At 45.5% G+C, this 20,142-nt stretch overlaps 2 protein-coding genes and 2 non-coding genes across 8 annotated transcripts; 3 read left to right on the top strand and 1 right to left on the bottom strand.

Moving 5' to 3' along the window:
• Window positions 1-6,002: 6,002 nt before the first annotated feature.
• Window positions 6,003-10,479, top strand: LOC125510821. Its single transcript, XM_048676086.1, has 5 exons — window positions 6,003-6,275; window positions 6,652-6,792; window positions 7,098-8,035; window positions 8,159-8,299; window positions 8,844-10,479. The coding sequence occupies exons 1-5, from the start codon at window positions 6,233-6,235 to the stop codon at window positions 9,171-9,173; spliced, it is 1,593 nt and encodes a 530-aa protein (XP_048532043.1). The 5' UTR covers window positions 6,003-6,232; the 3' UTR covers window positions 9,174-10,479.
• TRNAV-AAC lies at window positions 10,446-10,519 on the top strand. Its single transcript has one exon. It is a non-coding gene; the product is annotated as a tRNA-Val (tRNA).
• Window positions 10,493-15,041, bottom strand: LOC125510822 (transcription factor PHYTOCHROME INTERACTING FACTOR-LIKE 13-like). 5 transcript variants are annotated; one of them, XR_007284754.1, is made up of 10 exons: window positions 14,357-15,041; window positions 14,169-14,234; window positions 13,519-14,068; window positions 13,310-13,420; window positions 13,148-13,213; window positions 12,931-12,996; window positions 12,519-12,806; window positions 12,274-12,411; window positions 11,268-11,792; window positions 10,493-11,176 (listed from the first exon to the last, which is right to left on the bottom strand). XR_007284754.1 is itself a non-coding variant. In XM_048676087.1 (8 exons), the coding sequence occupies exons 2-8, from the start codon at window positions 14,213-14,215 to the stop codon at window positions 12,289-12,291; spliced, it is 1,251 nt and encodes a 416-aa protein (XP_048532044.1). In that variant the 5' UTR covers window positions 14,216-14,234; window positions 14,357-15,041; the 3' UTR covers window positions 12,000-12,288. The 5 variants fall into 5 exon arrangements, 1 of the variants encoding a protein (XP_048532044.1); XR_007284755.1 differs by having other exon boundaries at window positions 10,493-11,163; XR_007284757.1 differs by having other exon boundaries at window positions 14,382-15,038.
• Window positions 15,042-17,304: 2,263 nt separating this feature from the next.
• TRNAR-ACG lies at window positions 17,305-17,377 on the top strand. Its single transcript has one exon. It is a non-coding gene; the product is annotated as a tRNA-Arg (tRNA).
• Window positions 17,378-20,142: the final 2,765 nt, after the last annotated feature.

The raw sequence follows: 20,142 nt of genomic DNA, 5'->3' as shown, positions 1-20,142 counted from the left end.
ATAGATTTGAACCTTTTTCTCTCATTTTGGAATGGGCAATTCTTTAATATCTGTGATAGTTATTACTTTCATTTGTGCATGACGACTACATGTTTTTTACATGTGCAGCATAGGAACATCCTTTGTAGTCCTCGCTAGGTGGTCTATGGATCTGGATGTGTTTTTTATTATTTCGGTGTTCGTTATACTGTCATGATTGAAGATGAATAGATCTGAAATTTTCAGCAAAAAAGAGGCATGGGAACTTCCTTTTTGATTGATGTAAGCAACTTTTTGTGGTTGGTGGGAAACATAATGTAAATGTTATGGAAAATAGGGAGCTATGTCTCAGATATTCTTGATTGATTTTACAAATGTATTCATACAAATTCAAAAACAATGCATTCATATTAGTTGACTGAGAATTCACTAATTCTCGATCGATTTCATATGTCATAAATATGTAAAATAATGTTTACCAGGATGTAATAATTCATCCATCTAGTGATTTTTTGGTTTTTCTAATAATTCATAAAAATATGAAGTTTTTGCACGGATCTCATAGCCAGATCAACGATCATCAGTGTCAACCAAGATGTGAATAATTATTAGGCGACTAATAATAATGAAACATATTATTTGTGTACATTGCAGTTTTTTATTGCTTTGGAAATTACTTCCCTAAAACAACTTCCCCGAAAAAAGCTACCTTTTTTGGGGGTAAACCTAATCCAAATGATCCTCAACATCAAACAAAAATAGGGGACATAAAGATATTGACGAGCTGATTCATCAGCACCCGTAGGAAGAGCTCAACGCACGTCACGGGCTCTTCGACGTCAACAGAAAGATATTGACGTAGAACGATGCATGGTCCAAGAACAATCAAGCTGCCTCCTTTCCCACTGGCTTGTTGTCCCCCTTCGTCCATCTTGATACCTGAAGAGACTGTTCACAAATGAGCTCGATGTGGGCCTCAAACTGTTCATCATCAACAAAGGCAACCATGAACATGGAACAGTGCATGGCGCAAGCACGCTCAACGCAGTTGGCAATGTGGCACTGTACTGAAAACAGAGAAGCACGACTCGAATTGTTCTTTTTCCTGATTAATGATATTTTCTTTGAAACTTAAATCAAGCTTATATAACTGCAAATGAGCGAATACCCAGCATCTGCATTACTACATAGCAAGATGCACACAATCAAAATTGGAACGAATCTCCCGGTGGGACACCGCGGGCCACGGTCTACTTCAGTGTCCGTTTGCGAAGGAACTTTGGTCTCAGCTGATGATCTCTCATCAACGTCTGGCTAGCATCGCTCTCGCTGCTACTTCGGTTCGGTAGTGGTGGTCTCGGATCAATATGGGCACCCCCAAAAGATGGCCTTAGCTTGGACATAACCATCACTGGTTATGTTGCCTGGAATTTGTGGAACGAGAGGAATAGAAGGGTTTTTCAAAATCCTTTTCAACGAGGCCCCTTCCTTGTGACTGATCCCTGTTTTCATGTATAGTTTCCCTCTTTTCATTCAGTCTTTGTAATTGTAACATTTTTTTCTCCCCTTCTATAATGCAAAAGTAGAGCTCCCGCTGGTTCGGATCAAAAATAAATAAATTTAAAATAAATCCTATATACCTAAAAGATTCATCTCCACTAACCTAATTATCTTAACATGAGCATACCCACATCAGCATCTACCATCCTGCATGGATTCCGTTACCAAAAACATGCACATGCATACCACACCCTTCCGCTGTTGACCCCACAGGTTAATCATCGCTAATCGTTGTTTTTTTTGAGGGAAAGGCCATCATGGCTAGCTTTATTAAAATTAAACAACACTTATATCGTCCGCTAAATAATTAGAAATAAAACCTGGAGGTGAGTCCAACCACAAGTTTGGTGGATCAACAATTCCATTCTGCGCTAGCACATGAGCCACCATATTTGATTCGCGGTTACAATGCTCAATAACGACCTTTCCAAAATTAACTATCAGTAAACGGCATTCTTCAAGAATTGGGCCTGCCACCATCGAGTGCCCAGAGTTTTGTTGGAGAGCCTCCACTAAAATCAGACTATCCGTTTGCACCAACAAGGAGTTGCTCCTAACTGTATTAGCCAATTTTAAGCCTTCAACCAGAGCTGCAGCTTCCGCCGATACCACGTCCGCGACATGTTCAAGTTTTGCCGTAGATGCCGCAACAAATAAGCCCCCCCCCCCCTGTCCCGGATAATGGCGCCGCATGCCCCCGAGTTAGTATCCTCTGAAAACGCAGCGTCGACATTGAGGGCCAACTGATTCAGTAGTGGTTTTTTTCAGTGAATAAGACGCGGGATCATCGTTGGTTTGCATGCAGCCCGTACGAAGTTCAAAGACAGAGCTTGAATCGCCTGGCTCGTCCGCGTTGGAGATTGCACTGGTTCCTGCCGAGTTATGCTTCTCCTCTGCCACCACAAATACCATGATGCCACCGCAATCAATTCAGGCAAGACCACCTGGTCCATATATTTAGTGTTGTGTTCTGGATCGCACAGGAATATCTCAATGATTTCAGCGCCCGATCGACCCGGTATTGCTACTTTGGCTATTGTTTCATGCAGTCCGAGCCCCCTCCAAATCTCCTGTGCTCTATCACATTTAAATAAGAGATGTGCTATATCTTCTGCAAATCGTGAGCAAATTGGGCACTGAGCGGACTGTGATATGTGCCTATTAGCTAGCACGCAACGGCAGGGAATTGCATCATGCAGACATCTCCACAGGAAAATTTTCACCTTTCCCGGTGCTTTCAAACTCATCGCTAATCGTCATGGCCGCCTGGTTTACATTTACTCAAAAAAGAAAACCGTTGTGCAAGAGATACCTGGTAAGTTTGGTCGTTCATGGCCCACGCACGTACTGGTAGCCCATGACTGGCGCATGCACTTATTTAGTTTTATCCGCCACGATCGACGGGATTTCCCGGTCAGAATGCAGCCTCCAGTGCACACTACCCAGCAAATGTGGAAGAAAGCATTTAGATTTAACCAAATGACCATGTCCCATCCTCTCCCCACCAATGGAACCAGCGCGTGTCCTTGCCTCTACAAATCTCCCTGGCTTCTCCTCTGACCCTCTTCATCCCCTTCTTCGTCTCCTGCATCCTTCAGATCTACGAAACGGGGATTTGAGATCTTACTATTATGCAAAGCGAATGCAAGTCTGCAAGTCATCGAATGAAGCTCCGTCCATGGCCCGTCGCTGCCAAGCTCGGTCACAAGGAGCTCATTGACAACACTAACCACGAAGACCAGGCTATGGTTATCTCATCCTTAGTCCCCAAATTTACATAGTTTTCACTTTCTTTGTCATGTGCATGTCGACAGGTATCAACTTAATGTGTTTTCAGTCTACGTTGCACGGATACTTGGATATGTACCGGATACGCGATATAGGGATACGCCCGATACGCCAATTTTCTGAAAACATAGATACGGGGATACATTTATATACAGGTATTACATATATTAATTATGAAAAAGATTGAAAACAAAATAGAGCTTCTAGGTCAAAACATGCCTCAATAGGATTATTCCCTTTGTTTTCTTACACTAGGTCAACTTTCATTAATTGGCAGTGGGATTTTTCTGGGTTTGTTGTTCCAATCAATGCATTGGCTTTCTCTTGATCGCCTTTCAATTGAACAAGAACATTGACAGTCATGTTTTGGCATGAACTCACAATCATGTTAGGTATCTTCAAAAGGTGTGCCTTTACTATTGAGGGGATTTCACGTCAAACGAGGGGTTTCGGGTATCCAAAAAGTATCACAGAAGTATCCTAGGAATATCAAACATTATTTTCTTTTTTTAAAATTAAAAAAAAATCAAGGGATACATACGGGAAACGTATCGGGGCAGTATCCGGCTGGATACGCGCGCTTTCTGAAGTATCCGCGCAACGTAGTTTTCAGTCCTTTAGGAGCAATCTTACGGCCACTGATTCATGTTGGATAATACGGTGAATCTTCTTGATATGGACATATTAATAAATTGTGTTTTTCTAGATCTTTACTAGGACGTGGACAATATGGCGCAGATGCATATCTGCGGTGTGATGTAGCTGCGCCACTCTTCCCTGCCGCACGTCTCGGCAACCATCTCCTCTTGTGCCATGGTGCCCGACATCGACTTACCCTGTTGGGTCAGAACCGTTTTATGCTGTCATAGACTCAATGGAATTCATTATCTGTACCAACTGTGGACGGCAACAATGAAGTATCTTTTGGATTCTGAATCCATTTCGTTGTAGAAAGGTTTTGCCCATACAATTTATTCTTCTTTCCAGGTTTGGTGGAAATGACAGGAACACTTCAGTCTTATGTGACAGGTCTATCTTTTTCACATGTTACATATACCTTCTCCGACCTCACAACTCAGTGATGTATTTTAGTTTTTTGTTGGAGGGGATAAGTATTTCACTTTTAGGGGATGGTGTTCCTGTCATTCGTACCTCCTTCGATAAGCTTATTTTTTATATTAAATCAAGAATCAACAAATGTTTGGATTCACTCGATGTTAGAAGGAAGTATGAAGAATCAAAATTGGTTATGCTTAGATGCAGTATTTGTTTTCTGACTGGATATTAATTGCAGATATCGAAGTTGACCAGACATAGAGTTGGTATGGTCTACTCAGTTGCTATTTGCATGAATATTTATACGCTTGCACAATGTATTGTATCGGTAGAAATCAAACCGGATACTTGCATCTTTTTCTTTTAAAATTACGAGGCAAAATATCAGAGAAGTAAATAAATGTTTTTTAATGTATCTGTACAAATCTGCACCTTCAACTATGTTATACCTCGATGTATATGTATCTCAGAACTTATAAAAGAAATTTTGAGATGCAGCTGTCAGTCTCATATATAGGTATGTTCTCTACATATGTGTTGTGTTTTCTTAGTAATTATCACCTTAGAATTTTTTCGGTTGTATTTTCTTCCTGAACCTTTCTGCACACACACAAGCCTTTACTGAATTGGTGTGTTGGACTTGGAGGTACAATAAACCTGATGAGTGTGGTGTATGTTTGCAAATATACATCCATGAATGCATTGTATCACCTCCCATTTTGTGTTGTTGAGAATTCCGGTAGTTTCCTACCAAACATTATTTTTGTGTCCAAATGCAAGTTATTATTTGTAGAGAATGCAGTATATTTACTATAATATGATAATATTTCCTATTAGCTTTCAACCGTTAACCAATTTAATTGATGCACACATTCCGCAGCAACGCGCGGGGTGTTATCTAGTATCAGCAATGAACGAGGACAGGTTAATAGTAGTACTAAGTGAAATAAAATCCATAGCAGCAAAATGTCAGTACATACAATAGAAAGAAGCACGGACTATCCTCAAAAGAAAAAGAAGAAGAACGGACTGACAATAAAGGTTGATGCAGAATTCACTGCCCATAAAACAAGTAGAGAAGTATGCAGTAATTAATAAAGGAAGGCAGGAAGCAGCTTGGCTTACTCGCAGTTACGCGTCGGTTCATGCTTTCCCCGAAAATTGCAGCTTGGCTTAGGCTGGTTGTAATGGGGAGTATCATATACTAGTATCATGCATATGATACTGGTGTATGATATCACACCCGTAATGCATAGTATTATATGTTGGTATCATACATGACTACATTTATTGTCATGCATGACACAAAGCAGCACATCATTTAATATGATATGATACTCCGAAGCATCTCTTTTTTCATTTATTTTTATGCCACCTCATCAAAATTGCTTAGTAGACATGCATGATACTATCTATAATACTCCCATTATGGGCAGCCTTACTCGCAGTTACGCGTAATTTCAGAAGCTGATATGTATTCTACAAAAAGTGTTTGGGCCGTTGGATGGGGAGTAGGGGCCGGGATCGACGGCACAGAGGCACACCGAGCGGGACAAAGAGTCGGACCGCGGGACTGGTGAGTTGAGTACAACTTGCCTTCCCCCATATATCCCCCGGCCCCTACCCCGCCCCCCGGCCAACGAACTCGACGGAAAATCTACCGGCAATTCCCTCCCCTGCCCAGTGCGATTTCCGGCCGGTGCCGGTGCCGGTGTCGGTGTCGGTGTGTGTGCCGCCTCGACTCCCCCGCCCCTGCGTTCGTATCGTGGTCTCTCCGAAGTCCAAACCCTCCTCCTCCTCCACCCCCTAGGAACCGCCGATCCCTGGTCGGTCGACCCTCGCCGGCGGCATGAGCCGCGCATCACCGTGGACGCCGGCAAACCTACAACCAGGTCTCCTCTCCCTCTCGATCGGCCGATCAGTGCCCTCGACTCGATCGCAACTCTATTTTTAGCACGGTAGGATTATTAATTAATTGCTAACTTGTGAATCGAATAGCCCACCCAAACACGTTTTGCTTACCCTAGTTGGGGCCTAGGGTTGTCCGCCGGTGTGAGATTAAGGCAGTCCCCTCGTTCGAATAGATGATGGTTGAGGTAATTTCGCGCATTCGGTCTCATGGGATGTCACTTGTCAGTATAATATAGCACTACAACGCTTCCAAGATGTAACTACTAGTTGAATTTGGTGTGCTTAGGCCTGAACTGAAAATCACATTCATGGTTCTCAACTGAACCAATGTGGATTAATTGCTCTGATTTCCAGCAGATTGTCGCGAGGATAAGAAGAGGAGATTACCCCAAGGTCACACTGGAAAGGTCGTAAGCAGCAGCGGATCGGCACATGAAGATCTCGACGACATGTTTGCGTCGCTGTCCATCGACAGCGTCCTCGCTCAAGAAAATTCAGGTTGCACCGCTACTTCCATTTGTCCGTGATCCCATTTATTTATAGCCGTTTAATATCAAATGAATTGTTTCTTAGAAAGTACTACATAATCGTATCTTGTGCCATCATTATATGGTGTGCAAAGGTTGCCTCTGCTGGTCAAATTTCCCATATCTAGGCTTATGCCCAATTGATGCTTGGTGCAGGAAATCCAACTCCTACCTCTCTTATTTCGAGTCACAAATATGATACTTGTATTATAGTATTATTAGGCTGTCTATTCCTTTGATGTTAGCAACGATAAATCTATCTTATATTTCTTTCAGGAGATCGTTCCAAGGAAAGGAAGAGAAAATCATGCCAAGAAAGTGCTGGAAATTTGACTAACGCTTTATCGGATGATGTTTTGGAAAACATGTTTGCGTCGCTTTCGATCGATTCTAGAGTGACAAGTACTGCTTCCACAAGATCGGGGAAAGGATCTTTTATTATTCTTGATGACAATATTCTCGCTGGAGGTAATTCAGATTGCACCACTTCCACTGACTCTAGGAGGCCAAGGTCAGAGGTATTCATTGAAAGGGTAAATGACCTGTTGCTGCACCATGATGGAACTGGTGTTCGAGTGTTCGAGGTTCGTTTTGATTTGAACTCCACTCATGCTGCCCACCTTGACAAATGGGTCCAGTTTGCGTCAGAGGCGGGTGCACAAGATGTGAAACTTAGCTTGTGTAAAGACATGACATCTTGTCCGGAGCATTTGGTGACTGCAAATCGTTATAACTTCCCTTTGCATTGCTTTGGCGATGGGCGACAAAGATCCTCGATGCGGAAGCTAGACCTGACGAATTGCATATTCACGCCACCGCTGGATTCCAGTGCCTTTTCCTCCCTTGTATGCCTTTATCTAGTACGTGCCACAATAACCGACGCCGGCGTCCAGAACATTTGCTCTTGCTGCCCTATTCTCCGCCATTTGAGACTGGCACGATGTGACGATCTTGTTAATGTAAGGATTTCCCATGAAGTGCTGATATGTTTGGATATATTTCGTTGCAAAAAGCTGGTGAGTGTTGAGATTCACGCCACCTGCCTACTCATCTTCGAGTATGATGGGCATGAGGTACACATCAATTATGCTAGTACCCCCAGTATGAGGTTTTTGGCAAATAATTTCAAGAACCGAAATAGTTATCTTTCGGACGGTGTAGAAGCCATGAAAAGGATCAGAAAAATCACCTTGACATTTCTTTGGCCATCGGAGGTTAGTTCAGATCTATGTGTTTTGTTCCCCTATCTTCAAGTGTTATGTAGTCACTCAGTTAGCAGTTTCTAACTGTTGTAGTGATAATGAATTTCCATAACTGCTTCATTTGCTCTTCTGCAGAAGCCCAGTTATACACTTTACGCGATCAAATTCCCAGCATTACAGTTCATCAACCTATTTATTTTGCCATCTTGGAATAATGTTCGTGGAGTAGCTTATCTCGTCAAGGCAACTCCTTGTCTTAAAAGACTCCGGCTAGAAGTATGTCCTAAATGCTCTCCTTGTTGTTCTTCTTCAGATAAAAAAATAGAATGTAATTTTCCTTTTTACATACAGATAAAAGAATGAATTATCTTAGTCCTCTCTATGTTACACTATTTGCCTTCTAGGATACGATAAATGAAACTACTCCATGCAACATACTTGGGCCGACGGATCAAATACTAGCATTTATCATTAGTTTTACATTCTCCTCTTATGTATATCATAACGTTCTTGAGGTCTGTATAAACAACCCTTGTTCTGTTTCCAAGTCCTGAAATGAAGTCATCTAGAATTATAAAACCATGGCACAATTTACTTAAGATGGTATCAAGCATTTAATTCGAAGCCATGTAATTCGTCAAATTTGAAGTGAGCTTCATACTAGCTTGTGCGTCACAATTTCCTACACATACCTATAATATACCGATGCTTATGCTAGTGAATGGTAGTGAGTACCAGAAGAGCCTTGGAATATTTGGGTCTTTGAATCTCACATCACTACATCATGGACTCACTGTCCTTGGGCCTTCCTTGTATGCAGGCACGCAGCGGAGACCACCATTATCGGGACGACATCCAGGTCAGCTGGCCCGAGGGCATCTCTCTCAAGAGGCTCCGTTTCATCACCGTGGGCGGTTTCGCCGCCCAGGCCCCGCTGGTCGAGCTCTTGGTGTGCCTGGTGCACGCGGGCGCCCGGTCGAGGAGGACGTATCTCCAGATCGACCCGCACCACCATCTCTGCAAAGGGCTGGGCAGGTGGGTCAGGGAGGAAGACGTCGGCGACAAGCCTGCGAGGGACCGCGCGAGGGAGGCCGCCAGGGAGACCCTCCGCTCCAGGCTCCCGCCGTCTGTGAAGCTCGTCATCAAATGATTCGCGTGTGATCTTCTTGTAGTGGGGAGAAGGGCCTCAGGGTGATGGTTTTTCGTGTTGTTTTCCGTTCCGTTGGCCTGGCTAGTGTCATGTGCCGGCAACGGGTGGATTCATTTGGCTTGGGAAGCTCAGGACTGACTGACGAATTGTGGAGAAACATGGGACATGCACATTCTTGCAGTGACAACTAGCAAGTCCCTCCTCTTGTCTGTATGGTTTATATATACTGCAGAGACTGAATTGAGCTGTGAAATCGGAGGCAGGCGACGGTGCGAACAGCGCATGTCTTTTTTTTTCATCTCTGTAGAATATCAGGGCGTGCATATCTGAACCTGAAGCTAGCGGATAGTACAAGTTCCCGTCTTAAGCTTGCTCTCATTCGAGCTCAGAGGAAGCGCCATAATACGCATCCCTACAAGAATGTTGAGATATGAAGAAATTAGTCTAGAACAGAGTAGCTTCTGCGTTCTGCCCCTCTACTGAACCGTGCGCGTCCTCCGTCTGTCTGTCAAGTTGCAAGATGAAATGTGTAATTCCTCTATCCGTATATATAGGCATAATATGCACTCCCTCCGTCCCATAACATAAGATGTTACTACAGCCAATTTATGAGCATATCAATTTAGGAGTACCTTATATTGTAGGACAGAGGGGGTATTTTTTGTAACCCAAGATATATCCCTGATCTTATCGATGGTCCAACCAAGCGAGTACAGAAGGTAGAAGCTGTTTCTCGCATGTCATCAAGGATGATAGATTGTTTCCGCACGACGTTTCTCTTTCAGTCGCTGCGTTCACGCATCCTTGAGGAAACAAGGGAGAGATCTTTCAGTTTTCCAAACAAGCATGTTAGTAGGATTGTCAATAAATCCGCACATGTGTGTGCGAAGCTTGCTTGCACACTCACTGTGACTGAGAGCTGGCCAGATTTTTGTTTTGTTTTGTGGGGTAGCTGGCTAGACAAGAGCCCGGAGTTCCTTGTGGACAGCTAGGCTGATTGACTGTAATCGTCTGTTAACTCTGTACTCCTTCCGTTCTAAAATAGATGACTCAACTTTGCACTAGCTTTAGTACAAAGTTGAGTCATCTATTTTGAAACGGAGGAAATACTAATAAAGCTCCACAAAGTTTCGATGCAAAAGAAAAATGAAAGGTGCCCGCCCTCTCCTATCCGAAATTTGTGCCAATTTGCCCAACCTGTAGCTGTACGGACCCTTTCTTCCATGAATGCTGGACAAATATATTCGTTTATGATTGAAGCATACCACTCAAGGTTTCGTGGTGTAGTTGGTTATCACGTCAGTCTAACACACTGAAGGTCTCCGGTTCGAACCCGGGCGAAGCCAATTTTTATTTCTATCCTCCTTTTTTTTGCAAAATCTATTTTTGCTACTTGTTCATCCAACACATAGCCACACTTCGAGACACAGGCAGAAACCCTTCTACCACGACGCATGCAACTGACAAACTGTACAAAATCCAGGAAAACAACGGCACAGCACAGCACAAGGAGAGACAAAATTATTTGGCTCAAACACGCGTCGAAGGGCGTCATTTTCATCCAGAAGAAAAGCGCCGAGATTGCAACAGGTGAGCAGCAAGTTCCAGGGGAATCCGGCATCTTACCAGTTGCGGTAGACAGGAAAGCTCAGGGGATACGATACGATCCCACGGCCAGTTGCACCGGGCAGGCCCCGGTGAGCAGCATCTGAATCTGGTAGTTGCCAGGAGGACCATGTAACAACAGCAGCCTGCACTTGGCTTGGGCTGGGCTGGGTGCCGTGGACTCCAGGCAAAAGCAGGAGAGAAACCGCAAACTCTTGTATCACCACAGAACTTCCCTCCCAGAATGTGAGCCACAGGAGCGAGGATGCTCGCCGAGGGAGCTTTGCCGATAAGCATAACGCCGGAGTGACTGTGCGCACACGCTCGCAGGCGGGCACGGCGAAGCGGACAGCTCCGTGGCGGCCCCGGCAAGTTCGTTCTTCGCCTGCAGACCAAATCTTCCCACAAAAAGGAAGTGATGGTGTTAAAGAGAGATGCAACATAGGTAAGAGGCCAGTGTGGTAGGCAATCTTGATTGGTCTGTAGTACCTTGGCTTTAAAGAAGAGCAAGGTTTTGATATCCAATAAGCTTCTGTAGGACATAACTGTTTTGACCCCTTCTGTTCCTCCCCCACTGGATCTGGTTGGTTGGATGTTGGCCATTTGACAACAAGAACTTGAAACCTTTTCTTTTCCCTTCTCTTGAATAAACCAGACGTCTCGGAGACGATAATACCAATAAAACAAAAATTAAAGGTAAAGCTTGCCATAGAAGTATATTTTCAAATGGGTGCAAACCTAATACTATCATGGTTAGTACATTTTTGTATAGAAAGTTGTGAGTAGTATGCACAGAGGGAATTGGAGTTAGACGTGTACTGATGATATACTTTTCCGACATAAATGGGAGGGAACAGTGTTATCAGCATTTACAAATACTTCTAGTGTTTATGTCGGACGCATATTGATCGAGACATATAACAGCAATATGGGTACTATCTTCTCATCATGTTAGTATTTTCAGAAAATTCCAGAAAGATGGCCCATGTGCAGGTCGGCGACACAGTCCATACCCTGTAAATGTCAAGAAAGGGATGGTTAAACCAAGTGGTTCTGAGTTCTCAAGTTATCCACGTCTTCACTGATGATGAAATGGACGCGCAACTGTAAAAATTTATCGACAGTGTTCAAAGATGTCAAAACTAGAAAGATTGGCACCAACGTATAGTCGATTATATGACAGATCAGATGAAAACAACTGGTCAGCTTTCATGAGAAAGGTTAAGCTAAAAGAGGATTGCTTTGCATACTGCTCATCCAGACTATTCTTTTTTTAATAAAATGTGAAACGGTATACAGCTCTGGTTCCATATACAAGATGAATAATGATACGCATAAATCGGTGAGTTTTCTTTTATGTAGGGTGGCTACCACAAGAGCTTAATAAGCAGTCAAAGAATGATCAGTGCCGATGTGCTGATATGCAGCTCAAGTTATCTAGACATCACAGATGCCATTGAATAAGAAACATGTGTGGATCAGTACAACTTCTTACTAGTTCAAGGTCACTCTAAATTCCATCAGGTGCAGGTGGTTGTCCGGGCCCAGAAATTGGCACAGCAGTACAATCCGGCACTTCCGGTATCTGGCTTTTCGGTGCTACTTGTGGTGTATAAGCATATGGTCCTGCTACCTGCAAAGAATTGAAACCAAAGCTAGGTGAACAATGAAAGAGGGCTGAGAAGTCCCTTGCACCAAAATTAAGAACATAGGAGAAGTGGTACTATGGTCAGTTTATACCTGAGGTGCCGTTGCTTGCCCGCCATCTAGGTGAAGGAAATGGTTACTTGCTTCCCTCAGCTGAATGTTTTGCATCTGGTTTGCAATGTACATAGGGTTCATTGCTGGAGATGGGCTCATAGGGATGTGATTTGACAAAGAATGGTTCATGTATGGCACTCTTGCCATCTGATTTAGACCCTGTGCCGCAGGCATGCATGCCGAATTCATGCCCACGGCCATCGGCGGCATGAACTGGTGAGAACCAGGAAACATCATTGGCGCCATCCCGGTGGTCATCCACATAATCTGAGGTAGATTTCAGTCTCAATTAGGAACCAATAACTGATGCCGTATTTCTCTCTCAACAAAAAATGATGCCATTTGGGGTTAGGTCTGTGGGTTCAGGTAGAGGAAACAGTAAACTCCTAACCTGAACTTGCATTTGGAGGGACTTTAAGTACTCGATCGCCTCATCTAATATTGATGCTTTGTCAGCCTGAAATTCAATAATAAACATTGGAAAGGAAAGAAACATATGTAAGTGATAATTAGAGATGTCGCCATTCACCAACAGAAATGAATGAATCCAGGCCTTCCAGGGACTTGCACCTGATCAGAAAAGATGCGTGATACTACTCATTTCTTACCTTGTTGCAGTGGGGTATGAGTTCTTGCAGTGACCGCATCTTTTCGTTGATCCGGTCCCTTCGTCTCTGCATCATCAGCACAAATTACATACACCATAAGAAACAAGCCACCTTGCTCAACTGTAAGATTGCAACACAAGTAGCATCTGACTCTGATCTCACCCTCTCTGACTGGTTATGAACTTCAGCTGCCCTGCTCCTCCGCTTCGACCCGTGCCGCCTCGACGATTTGGTCTCTTCAGTGGCCTCACACTCCACATCCTGCAATTTCCTCTTGAATTCCATTATTCAGTTTGAGCTCAAGCAAAATTTGTACAGGTGAAAAAATTGCAACTGAGCAATATAGGGACAAACAGGACCAAGGAACACACCTCGCTGCGGCTATCAGAGTCGTCTTTGCCCCTGCCCTTCCTCTTGTGGGCATGGCCGCCGCTCTCGCTCGGCAGGCCGGAGCCCCCGAAGTTGCTCCCGGACCCGCCGGACGACGAGGTGCCGGCGCCGCCGTCGCGCGTGCTGGCCCCGCGCGTCCCCTCCGACGGCGGTGCGGCGCTGGCTTCCTCCCTGCCCCCCGCCGGCACCTCCGGGACCAGGCTGCTGCCGCAGAAGGTGGAGCCGATGTCGCCGCCGGTCCAGCTGGAGGCGATGCCGCTCGGCATCGGCGGCGGCGGCGGCGGCGGGGGAGGGTGGGAGCTGGGCCCCGGGAGCGCCGCGCACGCGACGTCCGGGGCGGCGCCCACCGCAATGCTGTTCCAGAGCTGCGCGTACACGTCGTTCCCCAGCGCGTCGACGTCGTCCGCGAACCACGCGGCCGTCTCCCCGCCACCGCCGGCGAGGCCGCTGGGCGCCGGCCTCGGGTGCGTCTGCGGCTGCGCGACGACGCCCCCGTTGTGCCACAGCAGCTCCACCAGGTCGTTGTCCGCGCTGCGGATGCCATGGCCCATGACTCAATCGATGGATGCCCGAACGAACGAACGAAAAAGGGGGGGAAATTTCTCAAGAAGAAAAGAAAAGAAGTCCTTACACGAGAGGCTTCTTGTGACTCGCCGCCGATCTCCCATTGCCGTCCATGCCGCCACGGCCGCCGGGACTGCAAGGAAGATCAACACTCCATTATCCATTCATCCAAGAGAGCCGAAGCAAGAAGCTTGGGCGTGGAAAGCCATCCATCAATCCCCGAAAGGAAAGAGAAGCCATCCATGGAAAACAAACCTGGAAGATGAGCGGCAAAGCAGACCTGGAAGGAAGCAGAAAGGGGAACGAGCAAGGCAGGCTACCCTGCTTCTTCTTCTAGCTCCAGCCTCCGGGCAGCAGACCCACGGGGAGGAGGATCGCTTCACTTCCAAAAAGGAACGGAGAACGAGAGGGGGAGATAGACAATCAGTCCACTGCTCCCAACTCCTGACCACTGACCTGACCTCTCGGCTGAGCACCACCACCACCACTGTTCTCCGCTCGATCAACCCAGCGCGCCGATAGTAAGAACCACTGGAGAAGTGACAAGACAAGTCTCCTCCCCTCCCTTCTCCTGTATTTCTTGGCGAACCGGAGCAGAGCAGGAGCAGGCGAGCAGCTTCAGGCAGTGAGTCGAGGTATATGTACGGAGCGCTTGTCCCCTCTCTCGCTCGGAAAGGGGGCGAGGAAGAAGAGGAGCAGAGCAGCGCTGCGGCAGTGGCAGGACCCGTGGGAGAATTGGCTTGGATTTTTCTCGACGGGAAGCCGAGATTTTTTCGCGCGGTTGGATGGCGGAGCGGCAGCGGCGCTCGGCGTCCTTGTCGGATCTCCTTGGCGCCGGGGGCTAGTGCCGGTCCTCGGAATCGGCGGCTTTGGACTCGAACTGGACCAGAAGCCAACCCCCGATGGATGCACCGCCTGATTCGCTGGATCCTTGCCTTCCTTCTTTATGCTCACACTTCATTCATGCATTTGGCGATGTTCTTCTGCCACTAATATGGGCAACTTGGCGATGTTGCATGTGCCGCGGATTAGCTCAATGGTCTTTCATAATCCAGTGGACTACTAGGTACTTCAGTTCAAGAAAAGGTATATTAGGTGAAAGCATTCCTCAAACACCACCCTATGGTTCGGGTGGATGGCCTGATCAGTGACCGGTCAAGAAATCGTGAATCAGCCGCATCCCTCGTATTGGCCCGTCCGAGCTGACCGACATCCTTCATATTCAGACCATATCTAAGGCGGATATGAAGAGGCCCGGACACGTCCTCCACGTCAGATCCGACACACACAAGTCCCCCTGACCCACATATATCCGTGTCATCCGCATCCAGGACCAAACCCTAGAAACTCCACTCCATTCCCAAGCTCTTGGCCAGCCTTTTCTGACATGACAGGCAGCGGATCCGACACCGAGATCTCTTGATCCGTCGAATGGGACCTCATCTTATGCGAGGACGAGGAGTTGGCCGTCCAGATGGGTTTCCGCCGGTCTCCGGAGGAAACCCCAGCTCGGCGGTCAGAGTCACTTCGATGCAAATCCATTGCGTCGGTGCAAATGGCGCTTGGACTGCCCCCGTCCCCCCCCCCCCCCCCAAAAAAAAGAGGTCTAGACGCGTCCACCACGTCAATAGATGTGGAGAGGTCTAGACGCGTCCACCACGTCAGATCCGTCACACACAAGGCCACCCTAACCCACATATACCAGTCCCATCCGCATCCAGAACCAAACCCTAGCAACTCCACTTCGTTCCCAAGCTCTTGGCCAGCCTTCTCTAATATGACAGTCAACGAATCCAACTCTGAGATCTCTTGATCTGTCAAATGGGACCTCACTCATGCGAGGACAAGGAGTTGGCCGTCCAGATGGGTTTCCGCTGGTCGAGAGAGAAAACCCCAGCTCCACGATTAGAGTCACTTCGATGCAAATCTATTGTGTTGGCGCAAATGGCGCTTGGACTGCCCCCCAAAGAGGAGGAGGAAGCTAGTGATGGATCAAGACAGCTCCGACGGTGAGCAGATTCGGCTCAATCCATTTTGCATCTTCGACCGCTACTTCCGCAACAAAGACGGAAACGACAGGGGCAAGGGCGGCCTTGGCTGAACTTTCTCCATAGCTCTAGTATTTAGAACATGACAATCTCTGAAAGTCTGATGGCATGTATGATGAAGTAGTTGTATGCCATGTATGTGATCGATATGTAGTATGTGAGTTTAGTTTACGTTGCGTGATATTGTATGGATTTAAGGATATACTATTGAGGTATCCTGTTGTGGACACGGACATTTGAAGAGTGACCGGTCAGTGCATGCCCATGAATGTGTTCCGTGACTGTTTAGGAGGCCGGATTTGTTAGGTCCGACTGTAACGTCCGTAAAGTTCCAGACCATGTGGTTCGGACACTTTTTGCCATCCAATAAGGGACCTCAAACTTCCGTGGTTCATTCCACGCGTTCAAATTTTGCCAAATGAAAAATAAACTTGGGAAGCTTTATAGGAGTCCGGACATCATACAACGGTCGCGGGATTTCACTTGGTCCACTGTTAGTTGAACCACATGTCCTCATAATCCATGTGCTTTGTCCTCTAGATTCACATAGCTCATCCCCTGCTATCCGGATTTGATGCACACGGTTCAATGACCGGCTTTTATATTTATGTCTCTGGACACATCCAGAAGTGTCCGTGGATGAATAGTGAGTCCGATTTAAAGGACGCTGTGTTGGAGATGCCCTGAATACATTGGACAGTCATATCATCGTCGGATAACATTTTGTGAGAAGATGGTTAACCGTTGATTTGGAGCGTTCCTGTCCTTGTCCTGCGGACCTTTGGAACAGTCCGAGGGGAATAAGTGTGGCTTTCCTCTTTCTTTCTTTCTTCTTCCTTCTTTTGGAAGTGGAACACATTTTTTGAGATGGAATGGAAGCGGGATGCATTTGAGGTAGCCTGAAAATGATGGTATTTGGTGCGTGATGGGCGCCATGCCGAGCGCTGCGCACCACACAAGCACAGCCGGGCCGGGCACGCACCAAATAGCGGACCGAAAAATTGGCGCAGTGTGATTCTTACTTCTGCAGCTCAGACTGTTCAACCGCAGTGCAGGTGTGACATGATTTCTTACCTGGGCAGCTCGGACTGTTCGACCGCAGTCTGAGCGTTACTCTCTCCGGTTAATGGAGTCTAGGAGAGACCATTCGTCGAGGACTCCGTGGCCCAATGGATAAGGCGCTGGTCTACGAAACCAGAGATTCTGGGTTCGATCCCCAGCGGAGTCGTGTTTTTTTTGTCTGGTGTTACGTGCTCGTGTTTTTTTTGTCTGGTGTTACGTGCTCGTGTTTTTTTTGTCTGGTGTTACGTGCTTGATTTGAAGGATAAACTGCCGTGGCCATTTTTCACTTCAAAAAAATGTTACTCTCTCCGATTCAAATTTATTTGAACTTTTTTTACGACAAAGCAGGTGTTCTTTTCCATTTCATCAAGATGGGAAAAACCAAAGGATATATATATTGATGATTTAAACACTAAGGAGAGAAAAAACAATGGCTCGTTGATCCAAGGTGTCCTCTTGCGCCGTTGACCCTTTTCAACGACTTAAGCTTTCGTCTAGAACTACATACGACTACCTCACCTAACCTTGGGGAAGAGCTCAGCCACACCAGCATCCATGTAGAGGAATTACTATTCGACCAAGAAGAACATCTAAGATGGATGCGACTGTTCTAATCCTGAGCCCAGGTGAACGGTAAAATAATAAAAAAAAGAATTAAAAAACTGAATTTTTTTTGTGTGAAATATTGACAAAATCGTGGACCATATGACATTCTTAAAAATCGTGGTAGAAAAAACAAAATCAATGCTCCAAAATCTTATTTCCAAACACATTTTTAAAAAACTGAATTTTTTTTGTGTGAAATATTGACAAAATCGTGGACCATATGACATTCTTAAAAATCGTGGTAGAAAAAACAAAATCAATGCTCCAAAATCTTATTTCCAAACACATTTTTAAAAAACTGAATTTTTTTTGTGTGAAATATTGACAAAATCGTGGACCATATGACATTCTTAAAAATCGTGGTAGAAAAAACAAAATCAATGCTCCAAAATCTTATTTCCAAACACATTTTTGGAGCATGATTTTGTTTTTTTTCACACTTTCCACGGATGTCATATCCTAATGAATTTTGCAATCTATGAAAAAACTTTGTCAATGTTTCACACAAAGAAAATTCGGAATTGCTTTTTTTACTGTTCACCCGAGCTCACATGAGCTCAAGCTTGGAACAACACTTTTGGTCTAAGAGTGTCATCATTGTAGGCATTGACCTCCGTCTTCGCCCAGAGCCCTATGCCTTCCTACCTACCCGGAGAAATGTTTTGGTTTGTTAAGTTGTAGTTGTAATAGAGAGGAAACTGTCCTCTCTCTTTTTTGTCGGGAAAGTCCTCTAGCGCACTTTATTGCATAGTTCCTTCACTGTCAAGGAAATGGACTAGTGCAGTGATTTCTCTCTAGAGATGAGTACTTTAGAGAAGATGACAGTTATATCGTTTTTTGTTGAGTTGGAATAGATAGATGGAAGATTATCTTCGTTAGGTACAAATATATCTCCTCGCATTTTTTCTAAGTGTCTATCCCTTCACACATAAGAGGTTATCTGTCTTCCATTCTAGATAAGGGCGGATGCGAAATAGGCCCAAGCCCCAGGGAAGATAGATTTCTCGTAAATTTATTTGTTTGCCTGAAGAATTGAGACGAAGTATATCAGTATCAATCTTCAAGAACAAGGGAGATGTTCAGAGTTGTACTAATTACCGTGGAATTAAGCTGATGAGCCATACAATGAAGCTATGAGAGAGAGTCATTGAGCACCGCTTAAGAAGAATGACAAGCGTGACCAAAAATCAGTTTGGTTTCATGGCTGGGAGGTCAACCAGGGAAGCCATTTTTTTGGTACGATAACTTATGGAGAGATATAGGGAGCAAAAGAAGGACTTGCATATGGTGTTCATTGACTTGGAGAAGGCCTATGATAAGATACCGCGGAATGTCAAGTGGTGGGCTTTGGAGAAACACAAAGTCCCAGCAAAGTACATTACCCTCATCAAGGACGTGTACGATAATGTTGTGACAAGTGTTCGAACAAGTGATGTCGACACTGATGACTTCCCGATTAAGATAGGACTGCATCAGGGGTCAGCTTTGAGCCCTTATCCTTTTGCATTGGTGATGGATGAGGTCACAAGGGATATACAAGGAGATATCCCATGGTGTATGCTCTTTGCGGATGATATGGTGCTAGTTGACGATAGTCGGACGGGGGTTAATAGGAAGTTAGAGTTATGGAGATAAACCTTGGAATCGAAAGGGTTTAGGCTTAGTAGAACTAAAACCGAGTACATGATGTGCAGTTTCAGTACTACTAGGTGTGAGGAAGAGGAGGTTAGCCTTGATGGCCAGGTGGTACCCCAGAAGGACACCTTTCGGTATTTAGGGTCAATGCTGCAGGATGATGGGGGTATTAACAAAGATGTGAATCATCAAATCAAAGCCGGATGAATGAAGTGGCGCCAAGCTTCTGGCATTCTCTATGACAAGAGAGTGCCACAAAAGTTAAAAGGCAAGTTCTACAGGACGGCGGTTCGACCTGCAATGTTGTATGGTGCTGAGTGTTGGCCGACTAAAAGACAACATGTTCAACAGTTAGGTGTGGCGGAGATGCGTATGTTGAGATGGATGTGTGGCCACACGAGAAAGGATCGAGTCCGGAATGATGATATACGAGATAGAGTTGGGGTAGCTCCAATTGAAGAGAAGCTTGTCCAACATCATCTGAGATGGTTTGGGCATATTCAGCGTAGGCCTCCATAAGCTCCAGTGCATAGGCGGCGGCTAAAGCGTGCGGAGAATGTCAAGAGAGGGCGGGGTAGACCGAATTTGACATGGGAGGAGTCTATTAAGAGAGACTTGAAGGATTGGAGTATCACCAAAGAGCTAGCTATGGACAGGGGTGCGTGGAAGCTTGCAATCCACGTGTCAGAG

Source organism: Triticum urartu, chromosome 5 (genome assembly GCF_003073215.2).
Source record: "Triticum urartu cultivar G1812 chromosome 5, Tu2.1, whole genome shotgun sequence".
NCBI lineage: Eukaryota > Viridiplantae > Streptophyta > Magnoliopsida > Poales > Poaceae > Triticum > Triticum urartu.
The sequence above is the reverse complement of the archived record's forward strand: the minus strand, read 5'-3'. Positions and strand labels throughout refer to the sequence as shown.

Bases quoted from the DNA above. Each gene is read 5' to 3' on its own strand.
- LOC125510821 (XM_048676086.1), top strand. From the start codon at position 6,233: ATGAGCCGCGCATCACCGTGGACGCCGGCAAACCTACAACCAG. The intron at 8,036-8,158 runs GTTAGTTCAGAT...GCTCTTCTGCAG, and splicing joins CATTTCTTTGGCCATCGGAG to AAGCCCAGTTATACACTTTA. The intron at 8,300-8,843 runs GTATGTCCTAAA...CCTTGTATGCAG, and splicing joins TTAAAAGACTCCGGCTAGAA to GCACGCAGCGGAGACCACCA.
- LOC125510822 (XM_048676087.1), bottom strand. From the start codon at position 14,215: ATGGACGGCAATGGGAGATCGGCGGCGAGTCACAAGAAGCCTCTCGT. The intron at 13,214-13,309 runs GTGAGATCAGAG...CTGATGATGCAG, and splicing joins TTCATAACCAGTCAGAGAGG to AGACGAAGGGACCGGATCAA. The intron at 12,412-12,518 runs GTATAAACTGAC...AATTCTTTGCAG, and splicing joins GGCAAGCAACGGCACCTCAG to GTAGCAGGACCATATGCTTA.